At 35.2% G+C, this 13,117-nt stretch overlaps 1 protein-coding gene across 6 annotated transcripts in view; it reads left to right on the top strand.

Annotated features, from left to right (window-relative positions):
- FRY (FRY microtubule binding protein) overlaps positions 1–13,117 on the top strand; it is a 207,821-nt gene that overhangs the window by 99,188 nt on the left and 95,516 nt on the right. For all 6 annotated transcript variants that reach the window (XM_075490798.1, XM_075490797.1, XM_075490796.1 and 3 more), the window contains 5 exons: positions 476–584; positions 1,512–1,598; positions 3,335–3,506; positions 5,194–5,326; positions 9,749–9,856. In XM_075490798.1, the coding sequence (XP_075346913.1) occupies positions 476–584; positions 1,512–1,598; positions 3,335–3,506; positions 5,194–5,326; positions 9,749–9,856 (609 nt within the window). The remainder of the gene's footprint in view (positions 1–475; positions 585–1,511; positions 1,599–3,334; positions 3,507–5,193; positions 5,327–9,748; positions 9,857–13,117) is intronic.

The following is a 13,117-nucleotide window of genomic DNA, read 5'->3' as shown; positions in this document are numbered from 1 at the left end:
TGATAATCAGGCCTTGTAGAGTGGATGTTGCCAGTGAAGAGGTTTTATAGTTCTCCTGAACTCCTTTGAATTGAACCTGTTCCTGTTGTGAAATAAAAAAAACTCAACTGTATGCAACAAATATTCCCTTTTGTGGCACCGTCAGTTATTCTTCCACCCATTAAAATTACTGTATAAAGTGTTTCTGCTTTTTGAAGAACTAAAAATCACTCTTTCCCTGGTTAAAGTTAGAAATATTTTTGTAGTGGCATGTCATTGACTGGTTTATTGTTACTTTGTAATGTAGTAATGAAATAAAATAATTACATTGAATTTGTAGCAAAGGATCAGAACAAGATACCCCATTACATTTTCATTTCAAAGGAAATACATTCTAGTCTTTCTCAATGGAGTAGGATTTCCAACTTATGTTTCATAGTAAGTAAAGGTCTACAAGGTCCAGAAATGTCTAATGCTTTTTTTCCTTCTTTTACAGTCGACTTATTACTATTGTCACAACACTTTTCCCAAAAGGGTCCCGTGGTGTTGTGCCAAGAGATATGCCTCTAAACATCTTTGTGAAGATAATACAGTTTATTGCACAGGTATGGGAGAACCATGCATATGTCTTTCCAATTAATGAATAACTTGTTTTCCCAATAACAAATTAACAAATAAGTAAACTTCCATTGTCTGAATTTTTTGCAACCCCATTGTCAGTATCTTTCATCTAGGCAATGATAAAATTATAGATTGAGCTGGGGCAGTCTTCTTTTGAACAACAGGTTTCAATTAACTTCATTCCACTGAAAATGAATAAAAATGTTTTCATTGCAACTCAAATGTATTTTTTGTTGGTTTTTGGAATTGCCAGCAAGTCAGAAAATGCTCTGACTGGCAATAATTAAGTTCAAAATAATAAGCCATATTTTGTCCTGATACCGAATCATTCCTACCATATATGACAATGAGTTGCACTGCTTTTAAAGCAGTAAGTCAGAGGAAAACCAAGTTCAGCATGTAGTTGACACATTCAGTTCTCATCAGTTCAAATGGGAATTGCTGAAATAAACTAACCTTCAGTGCTGGAAGTTTCATCTCTATTATTACTTAAATTCAGAAAACGTTCCCATTGAGCAAAGCACTTAAGCACATACTTAAAGTCTGTGAATAGGAATGAATTAAACAGATGCTTAAAATCTTCCCTGAACTGTGCCATCTGTGAACAAGCTCCTTTTATATAAAATACTATGTTAGTACCATAATTACCACAGTTTAAATGAAATAATTAAAAGCTTTATTTCCAAAATGGCTCATTTTCTATTTAAATGCTATAAATTTTTGAATTTGTCAACATACAGCAGTGTTGAAAGCTTAGATCTGATAATATGTTCTGCATACTTCTGAAAATCTGCTTTTCCGTACATTTAAATAAATCCTGATTAAACTCGTTTTCAGCATTCTGTTGCCTTAACAAAAATAAGTAGCAGGAGTGAGCAGCTTAATGATTTGCAATATTGTTACTATTTTAGGAACGTTTAGATTTTGCAATGAAAGAAATTATCTTTGACTTCCTTTGTGTTGGAAAACCAGCAAAAGCTTTCAGTCTCAACCCTGAGGTATGATGTGCATCTGCATTTTTTTCAGTTAGTATATACTGTATTGTGCTACATTTACTTTCTGGTTATATTCTAAGCATGCTTTCACCTTTGTCCAGTTTTCAGGCCAAATCTTGAACTTGATTTATTGGTAAAATACATCTGTGGACTTTGATCTGTGAAATGTCACATTGTTTATGCCTGTCTCATTTTTCCTCAGTGGATGTAGTGCAAATGTATAAAACAAAAAGAAAAAGATAAATAAAACTATTGATCACAGTATGTCCATATCACTCTGCTGTTGTTATATGCAATGCCTTAAACTATTTTACTATAAAAATAAATTTTCTGTAACAATTTCAATGTTTTTCAAAACAGTTTTACTGAAAAAGACTACAAGATGCAAGAAGAATTGAAGATGACAAAAAAGAAAAAACTCTAGTAAAGTTTTGCCACTCTGACCGGTAAAGCTCTACTAGCGTCAGTGTCATGAGTCAGCTTCCTAGTGCTTTCCCTAGAGAAAACAATCAGAAAGTTGAAAAACTTAAAAAAAAAAAAAAAGTGGTAAAATAATGAAAAATTCTCTTGAAAATAATTTACTTTCTTATAATTTTGAAAACATTTTCATTTGAAAATTAAGAATAAACACATGAAAAATAAAAAGCATTTGTGATCACCTCATAAAATATGTCCATATTAATGTTGCAGTCATATCTATTCACTAAGATGTTAAAATAGAATGACTTACCTTACAAAAATTGTATTTGATACAAAAATTATTTGGAAAAGTAGATTAAACTTTTTACTGTCAAAAGCAGCAGAAGTGACAGGCAAGCTTTACTTTGAGCATAGCTTTCATCTTTCTTCAGCAAAGAAAAATGAAACAGAATTCTTGAGCAGGCAGTCCCCACCACATTCTGGGTCAGTGTCACCTGCAGTATTGACTGAGGAAGGTCCTACAAAGGACATAGTGTATTAGCATTGCGTGAAGCCGAGCTTATAGGGAATGGACATGGTCCTTAGCTTCTTGATGAATCAACAGCTGAAATTTTACTGTTTCTCAACAACAATGTAAGTCCGAAAACAGTGAAATAATAGGGTGTACATAGACTTTAGCATTCTAAAACAATACCCACAATCTATGTAAATGCACCTCTGGGAGACTGTAAGTAGGACAGCCTCTGAGTTCTTGGAATATGTTCCTGGGAAATTGAAACATTCTGGTCTTTCAGTTGTTGCAATGCAAAGCCTGCAAGTTTTCCTCTGGTGAATTCCCTGAAGACATTCAGATCACTTAGCCTCATCTTCCTGGTGTTTTCACATTGCAGCTTTGGTGCTGAGCACCATTCCAGACTTTTCACACAGTATGGTCAACTTTGGGGCCTTTCGAGACAGTTACTGATCTTTTTTCGTAATGACTACATAGGACATTTGTGTTTAACTGAAGGTCCGGTTAAGATGTATTACTAAACTCAAGGTCAAATCCACATGTTTTGTCCTGAAGATAAAGCGATAATGTACTAATGAAAATCATTAGAAATAAAGTTTTGAGAGGGGAGAGCACTGCTCATAGTGCAGATATGAATTCACAATTTATTTCATGGGCGTTTTTTGTAAAATATATCAAACTAGTCAATGTAGCGGAGATACAGAAAAAATGCTGGCAAGTACATACTCAAAACTTCAAAGTAATTGAAGAATATGAGTAGAATATGATTATTTGATTATGATACTCATTCATCTTCTGAACTTTACAGAGAATGAATATTGGTCTGAGAGCTTTCTTGGTAATTGCTGACAGCTTGCAGCAAAAAGATGGTGAACCTCCAATGCCAGTGACTGGAGCTGTCCTTCCCTCTGGAAACACTCTCAGAGTGAAGAAAACATATTTGAGCAAAACTCTTACAGAGGAGGAAGCTAAAATGATAGGTCAGTAAGAGAATGGACAATATAGAAACTTGGATGAGAATTAATGTGAAAAAGTCTTCAGTATCTGAGCAGAATGATTTACTGTTGTTACGTATTCAATTGATTTCTTTATTGTAAACATTTACTTTATTGTGCATTCTAATGAAATATATGGTTTAGTTTGACAAATATTGGATTTTTTAATTACTTTCTGGAAAAGTCCTCAGTGCTACACAAGTGGTAGCAACCCTGTGTTCTGGGGGGTTAAGTACACAGATAGTTAAGAATTAGCTTCTTTCAGTGCTGAATAGCTGTGTTTATTCATGGATATTCATCTTATTAGAAACAGTGCCTGTGCTCAGAAAATGTAACAGCTTTGAAAAACAGCAGATTCCTTTGATATCCTCATTTTAATTGCAGTATCTCACGCCAAGTGAAACTTTGAAAATAGCAGAAACTTTTAAATGTAAAATAAAGCTGAACTGAAGTGCCTAAGCTAAAAGCACTGTTACCTTGGGCTTCCTTTGAGGTCAGTGTAGAGAGAGAATCCTGTGCTGTAGGAAAAGAGCTTCTGTATCATGCCCTGAAGGTGCCTGTTTTTGCTGGCAAAAAAGAAAATTTGGCTACTCACCTTAGCACTTCATTAAGTCTCCAAAGTTACATGAATGAAACAAAGTCTACATACTTCTACACCAGTGACAAAGACCTGTGTTGTACTCTTGCTAGGTCATTGTAGTAATATCAAGAAAATAAGCAATGTAAGACCCACTGCTGTTGAAATGTACAACAGACAGTATTTAGTGCTGTCACTAATTCAGTTAATTTTGGTTACTTCTCATGCATTTGATAATAAATGTTTGCACTATTGAATTCTTATACTTTATTAGGAAATTCTTCACTATTTTATGATACAATATTCTAGTTTCCATGTATAACCTGTAAGATTAAGCTAGGTAATTCCTGTATTTTCTTTTGCCTTTCACTCTGCCATTGAACTTTTGATCATATCAGATCTGAAAATTGATGTCATTTTGAAATTCTAAGCTTACATTGTCTTTATCAAATAGGAAAAGAATTGACTAGAGAATAGATGATTAAAAATTTATTGCTCAGTGTTAATATATAAAATTTAATTAAGAAAATTTAAAATGTAGCCTTTGATGAATATAGAAAAAGAGTTAATTCAAGTTTTATTTTTAAAGTATTTGATGTCCATCAGCTGCTGTAAAGCTGTATGTCTAATGTTTTTCACATAAAATTCATGCCGTTAATTTCCATACCAAATAAATTTTAGGAGAGCTCATTCAGATTCCTTTTTTTTCTTTGCCTGTAGTTTTTAAACCCTGCTACTGGATCAGAGCTTTTAATTCTTTCATGAAAAGTCACAAAATATATTGTATACTTGGCAAGCTGTGCAGCTTCATTTGACTATGTAGGGACATATTTTGACTAGGTATTTTTTAATTTTTTCTCCAGGGAAAATGTGTGTGTGTATATATCTCTTGGGCTATTTTTACATACAGTAGCATTCTTTTTGGAGAGGGAAACATATTCTGGGATCAGGATATCATTACTAGTGGAATATGCTATCTCATGAGGAAAACGTTTTTCTTAATTCATGCAGCACAGCATGAGTAAGCAGCTTTCTTTTTCAAAATATATGTATCTATAAATACCCCAAATTATACAAAAATGCCTATTATTGCAGGTATGTCATTATATTATTCACAAGTAAGAAAAGCTGTGGACAACATACTCAGACATCTTGACAAGGAAGTGGGGCGGTGCATGATGCTAACCAACATACAGATGCTTAACAAAGAACCTGAAGACATGATTACGTGAGTGCTAAAGAACAGTAAATCCCATAAAGTATTGAGATGTAATTTCAGAACTTTTTCTGTATTTCTGTCTATCATGAGTCATCAGAGAAACAGCAAGAAACAGGAACATTTAACTTAATAAGCATATACTTTGAAAAACTGTTTATGACAAGTTGATTGTACTTTGCATGTTGCAGTGTTTGGAATAGAACTGATGCTTTTGATGTAGCCAAAATCACGTGTGAATCCTGTGAATGTTTAGATGGTAGAAGTTGAAAGCCCAGAGTGGAAAACCTGTCAGCCATGCTCAGAACACTGTTTCAGGGTATATTTGCATCACTGAACTTCAAAATGAATGCAACAGATTCTGTAAATCCCTATTAATAATAATCTTTCAAAATTACCATTACTATTCATGCTTGTAATCAAAATCAAATCTTAATTAAAAACCCAAGTCATTTTGTGATGAGTCTTGGATTTAAGCAGTACCCCACTGAAACAGAGTCAAACCAGTACATCTCAAGCAGTGTTGAACAGCAGCATTTTACACTCACATCCAAAATTATTAATGAGGGAAGTTTCCTGGAGAGAGTTCTAGGGAAGTGGACATCTAGTAGACTTTACAGACACAGAGACATCATTTGACACATGCAGAGCACGGATTGTAGTGTTCCCAACTGTAAGGAGACTTTGTATATCTTTCCTGTTAGAGGGGTGGACACGGTAGTTATGCTAGAAGAGAAACAAGCCATGGAAAAAAGTTTGAGGTGTAATGAAAAGGACATTGGTCTCTTTGAGATTGTTTTTTTTCATATACTGTCCAAAAAAAAAAAAGACAACTTGCTAAAAATACCTTGAGTGGTAAAGAGATTGTAGTGACTGGCCAAATTCAACTACCTTTTACAGCTGATAGAATCTTTATGTTTTAATGTCATTCCTCTGCCTTTGTTGCTGTGACTGTGTAGATGAGATTGTAAGCTTAGTGTCTTTAGCATTGTCTTACTTTATTTATATTAAGTGCCAATATTACTATCCAATAGTATTTCATATTTTTCTTGTAGTACTACCCAGTATACTGCTCAGTGCTCACAGCCAGTTTTCATAACCATATTGGGTATCCAGGCTTTTGCGAGAGGGAACGTGAGTTTTGAAACTCACATTTTACTCCCAAAAGATAATTGCACAGTAAAACCTTGAGCACTTAGATAAGAAGTGTACTTAACCTTAGCTGTAAATGTATTTCTATGGTTTCTCAGCATCACAAATGTGTTGTTCATTTTTAGAGGCAGTGAACAAATAGACTTAAAAGAGTTTTAAATTTCAGGAAGTCTTATGGTTTGATAGTAACTTTTGTCAGAGACATAAAGATTTTCAGGTTGGAAGATCTAGACCTGTAAGTTACTGTATCTTTGTGTTGTACTTTATATCCAGGTGAGCTGTAACTTAATATACACACTTGAAAGGAAAAACACATTAGAACACATTTTTATTTGTTCTTCCAAGGAAAAAAGATATCTGGGATGCTTAATTATCAGTCAATCTAAAATCATGTGAACTCATGAAAAGCATCATTAGCTGTTACTATCAGCATTTCAAATGGCCCTTTTAAAAACTGCATTGTGCATGATAACTGGAAAAGCCAATACATTGTTTTTATGTAATTGCTTATCATTTTATTCACAAAACTTCATGCTTCACTAGAGTTATGTATTTATTTTGAGTTCTTATGGGCTCTAATACATAGATACAACACTACATTTATGTGTATTTTAAAGTTATGGGTTTTGTCATGTTTACATACAGTTAATGTTATTGTATAAACCGAATATCATAATGATATTTTTAATAACAAATAAAATAAGAATCAGAGGGAAGTAGCTAGGCAATGAATAGTCATAACATTTTAAAGTATACAGATTCTGGAATTTTCTTTGCAGTGTTAGACGTGCTTCTATATTTAATGACTGATCCTTTAAGCATTTATTGTTGAAGTAGTAAATGCCACTCTGAAGAGTCTTACTAAAATCCTGACAAAGGAGCGTCCTTGGCATCCTCCACTGGGATATGAATTTCAATACTGGTTATAATTACTTTCCAACATCTAGTCAGAATAGGGCATCCATTTTTCTAACATACAAACCTATTCTTGCAAGTACTTCAAATATTTTTGCTGACAACACCTAACTAAAATCTGATACTGCTGGTATGGAAACACAAGCTTCCAGGTGAGGACAGCTGTCGCTGTGTTCATCCAGAGCTCGTCCTGTTGGATCCTGAGTCAGCCAGAGACGACTGCAGAGCCCTGTGAGGGCCCCCCTTGCCAGACACTTCACATGCTGTGCCTGGTAGCTCAGATAAGTTGGGAACTTGAACCTCAGATTTGGATCTTCTCCTGCTAGTCTTCTGAGCAGCTGATAAGCCACAGAACACCCACAGATTTTATATATATAAATAATTACTCATTTGCCTTCATAACAGTTTCCTCTCAGACTATTATTTTACATGCCTCCATTTTAAATGCACAAACTGTTTACCCTTGCTGGAGACTGATAATAAGGAAACTCTGCAAAGTTCACTTTCCATTTCCAGTCAGCAAGGAAGACTCATTGGTTTGCCTGCAGATAAAATTACCAATGGCACTTTACTGTTTACAACTATAAAAATATAATATTTTGCGCTAGTTATTAATGCAACTAGTATTTGCATTAGCAATAATAGTTCAAAGTTTGTAACCAAATTCTCAGATGAAATGTTGTATTTTACTCTTTTTCAAGTCAAATGCTGACACCTTCTTTCAAGATTTATCTGTTAGGATACAGGTACCATGAGACAGAGATAATTCATTGTAAAAATAGTTTCCCCTCATTGTACAATTTAAGTCAGTAGATTAAAATCATATAATCATATTATTTTATTGATGTAATACATATCCAAGCTGATAAGTATATAGGGTGTTAAGAGAAAGAATGGTATTCACTAAAAAACTGTCTTTAATCTTTGAATTAAGTAAGCCTAGTGTCAGTTTATGCCTTTTTTGTAGCCATTATTTCAGTGAATGCTCAGTGTTACTTTATAAATCTTATTTTAGACTTGTGAGATGGTATTACATTCAAGCTTTCTCTGTGACTGAACACAGAAGTAAGGTATCCAGATGCAACATCCTCTGTTGGGTGGAGAGGCAGAGTAATGTAGTAAGCAGGGCATTGGGCTGGGGTGCAGGAAAACCAGGTTCATTTTCTGTTTTGTCACTGAATTTCAGTGTCGTGTTAAGTAGCTTACAATGCTTCTTGGTGTCTCTCTTTTTCCCCAATTCTTTTCTAGTTTAATCATCAGGAGCATATTAAAGCAGGAACAGTCTTTCTCCTCATGTTTATAGTAGGGTCCCTACATAGGACCTTGCTTTTTTGATTCCTCCAAAGCATATTACAGGCTAATAATTACTAATATTGTGGGAAAGACTGTACAGTTTGAAATGCTGTTATGCTTTGGTTATTTCCTCTATACTCATTTGTCAAATAATAGATCATTGAGTTAAAAATGAGCAAATAAACCCCCACATTTTGGGGTCTGTCTGAAGGACTTCTTTAACCTGCATTCTTACAAAAAATATTGGACACAAGTCAGAAAACAACTGCATCTGTCGTGAAAATAATCAGCACCTGAAACATGGGCTGCTTTTAGAAGACGTAAGGACTCCCAACCTAGATTTTGGTTCATGCTGAACTTTAGACTCAACCATTTTCCCAGGTTGTTAGGGAGCAGTTGAGCCATTCCACAGATCAGAGCAGCCTTGGGGGTACTAAAACATGTTTTAGCCAATAATGGTTGCTAAAGTGCTGCTATCTCAGGCAAGGATCAACAGAAACTCTCTGGCCATACCTACCTCTAAATTTCTTCTTTTTCAGTGTAATAATGTGTGGTGTGCGATTTCCATAGATCTGTGCCCTATTGAGGGCAACTGTCTGGATCTTCAGTCTTCTTATTTGGGCTTCTTACATATCTGCTATTTGCTGTATACAGCTGGTGTAATATAGCTGCACTGTGGTGGGGAACACCCCAGCTTTTTCCTCATTGCCTCATCCGAAGCTTGCATCATGCAAATGCTGATCTTGATGGAGGAACTCCCCTGCATTATAAGACCATCTTGATATATCTGCCACTTCCTCTCAGAGATAAACAAATAAGTCAATAATAATTGATTTTTCAAGCACTGCATAGATATGATGCATGAAAAATGTCAAAACCGAAACCATTTATTCAAGGGAAACATTTATTCATGTTTCCTTCTTATTTTATTTATAGGGTCTAGTTTTCTGTCCTGATGTTCTTACTAGGCCTCTGGCACTCCATTATGTCCAGCCCTTTTCTGAAAAACTCTAGGTGGATCATTTAACACAGTTACTTGTTAAGCTTAGTCAAAATTCTGGTTTAATTTTTCAGCGGTGAAAGAAAGCCAAAAATTGATCTGTTCAGAACATGTGTTGCTGCTATTCCTCGACTGCTTCCTGATGGAATGTCAAAACTTGAGTTGATCGACTTGCTGGCAAGGTAAGCTGTTCAAGCATTAAATGACTGCTCAAGGGGAACAGAATGAAAAACTGAGCCACAGAATGTGTAACTGTTTCTTAGACAAAACTATATGCTTTTAAAAAAGTAATCTGATATTAATGGATAAGACATAGAAGTCCTAGCATCCTTTTACAAGCATTGTGTTTATATTATAGACTCCTAATTTTATAAGGGAGTAGATATGTCGTCCAGAACTCTTTTCCATCAGTATGTAGATTACATGATATTCACCATTTATTGCCTTTTTTTAACCATCACAGCATTCTAATTAACAGGAGAGAACATCTTTTCTCTGTAGTGGAAAAACATGGAGATACCTGTTTAGTTTTGATTTATGATTCCCACATGTCTGTTTGATAAAACAGAATGTGCTAGATGTGGTATCTTTCCAAATACTTTCTAATTGATAATAATTATTTTAATTAAAATAAATTATTTTTTTACTATGAGAAAATAAAGAAAAAGATAAGTTTAAATTTCATATCCTCCCTGCTTGGGGTCCATTGAATTTATCTAGGTAGACTTCACTTCACTGAAGAAGGTAGTCTACAACACATGACTGCTAAAACAGTTTAGGTTTCAGGACATCAAATCAGTGACTTACTGCAAATAATTATGATAACAGGTACTGGTCAGTACAGAAAAGTCTGTTACGTTTCAGTCCTAGTATGCAAGTCAAAGATTCCAGCATGTGTTATTTATGTAAGTGGATTGTGGTGGTAAATCGAGCCACGAGGCCCTTGCAGCATATTGCTCTCAGGTAACTGTGACAAAGCAATCTTTGCTACTCCATTCTTGCTTTTGAAACATCTGTGACGAATGGCAGGTGTGGGAGTCAGAGGATTACATGCAAAAGTAGTTTATTCTGCTCTATGAACACCCAACTCCCAGTGATGTGCTAGAACAGTGAAACAATTAATTCTGCTAGCAGTAAAGAGTGCAGACAGCCAAACAAGCCAAATTGCAGCCAAGGGTAGGTGTGCTGTGGTGCATGGCCAGCTTGATTTCCTTGTGTTTACATCCTCTGCTATAAATCACTTGTGGGTTGTTTTAAATCATTACATTATCAAATTATACAGATACCATATTAAATAGTAACATCAATTCTGCTTAAAGGAAATGAAAAAGGACATGTTTTCCTTTAACCCAATTTTTTAACTTGCTTTCTATCCTTAGTAATGGCCTTAACTGAGCTGGTAGAAAGCACATATCCACTCTGGTCACAGCTCTTCAATCACAGAGGATTGTCCAGGTCAGACCCATCACTACTCTTAAGAAAGTTTGGAGACTAATGTGGATTTCTTCATAAATTGGTGCTTCCCTCCTTAAGTCTCACAACTGTCAATATAACCACTGGTCTATCTTTATTCTATCATCAAAATTCATGCAGAAAAAGTCAGTTGTGATTCTTTACCCACAATCAGTTTGTAAGCATTTCTTGAGTAATTTCCATGCTGGAACAATGCAAGCAGTAGGTCTGCTGGGTTATCTGACTCTGACTGTGAGAAGTGAGACATCAAGAGGAGCTGAGGACACCATCTCTAGAGATCTCTAGAGAACTTTGGAAGCAATTACATGCTCAGCCTTTCCCCAACAAGAGGACCTTTGGGAAGCTGTTCTCATCTCCTTACATGTACTCATGCTACAGCATCTTTGAGACATTGATACTGTTCAAATCAGATACTCAAGTATAAGCAATTATACACAATTTAGGTAAACACAATTTAGGTAAAAGTAAGTGGATGCATAATAGGTTGGAAAGCAGTTAACAGACAGTTCATGGTTCAGGAGATGTATAGCATGGTGTTGAAATAACTGGATAGGGTCTCAGTATTGCAGAGCAGGATCACAAACTGAACACACACAAAAAAGTGATGTTTCTATTAAAAGGTGAACCTTATTCACATGTATAAATAGAAATAAGTCTAAAAGATTTTTGAAAAAGTTCTTCTGGCCTAATCAGTATCAAGGTTGCCTGATTTGGAGAACAACGTCCAAGCTGGGGCATTGCAGTTGAAGAAGAGACTTACCAGAGAACAAGAGAAAGAAAGATCAGTGGATTGACAGAATTAGGTCTATTTGGTCTGGGACAGTGTGGATTGAAAACAGCCTACAAAAATATCGCTTCAGAGAAGAAAGTAATAAACTGTTTAAGGAATTTATACCTGGCCTAATCTTAATCTAAGTCTCCAGACTACCCCAGCACCAGAGCTGCTTCTACATTCTCTATACTATGCCATGTTTATTTGGGTCCAGATTGACTGCTTCTCCCAATTATGAAAAAGTAATCCCAGGAGGCAAGTCTTTGCTGTTCTAGAGAACACTGCATTACAGTATTGTGTCTTTTCTGGGTCAGAAACTAAAATCAATACAAGGATAAAAAATTTTGAAGAGGTGAGGTTTCAGCTCCTCTCTGTTTTTGTAAAGAACCTGAGAAGCTGTTCTGCCAGGGATTTGTGTGGGGCTGTGTTGTTGGGATGGAAAACTGTTAAATATTTTCTTTTCACTAAAGATAAAATAACATTTTGGGTTAATGGGTTCTTTTATTCACAGTTTGGTTTGAATTTTTCATCCTCACAACAGATGTGTTTTGGCTTTTTCCAGAAGGAGTCTGTAACTCAGCAGCTAGACTTTCTTCCAGGACAGCTGTATTCAAATTATAAGCCATAAAGCAGATGTCAAGTATATACTGTACCTTTTGCCCTTTCACTGCCCACTGAAACCATTCATTAAAAATTCCCAAGTAGGTCTTAAATTTAACTGACTCAAGTGCGAACAAACAAACTAACATTTACTTGCTTCCTCAAGCTGCCTGTCATATAGTGATAATACATAGATGCATTCTTATGCTTAGTTTGAATTGCATCTCATTTGATAATGCTGTTGCACAGTAACTTGGGCTTAAAGATATATGTCTTTTGTATCCTCTTTTCCGTTATTACTTTGTGTCATTGTGGAAGTTATTTCGTGGATGACTTAATCATAGTCTCAGGGGTTTTGCTTGTTTTTCTGGTTCTGGCATTCCAAAGAGGAGACAAAAATGGTCCTTTCTTAGTACAACAAAATACTGTGTTTCCAAATTTATATAGAAAGTCACGTGGTTATTAAAGCGTACCAGTTATTTTTGGAGTCATATTCACTAGGGGTGAAGTTTCATGGTAGTTGCTTTCCTTTGCCTTAACTGAAATGTCCCCTGCCTTGCAATTAGGCAGCTATAATGAACCAAATTTGTTATGAGCC

Source organism: Mycteria americana, chromosome 1, assembly GCF_035582795.1.
Source record: "Mycteria americana isolate JAX WOST 10 ecotype Jacksonville Zoo and Gardens chromosome 1, USCA_MyAme_1.0, whole genome shotgun sequence".
NCBI lineage: Eukaryota > Metazoa > Chordata > Aves > Ciconiiformes > Ciconiidae > Mycteria > Mycteria americana.
This window is presented reverse-complemented; position numbering and strand designations above follow the sequence as displayed.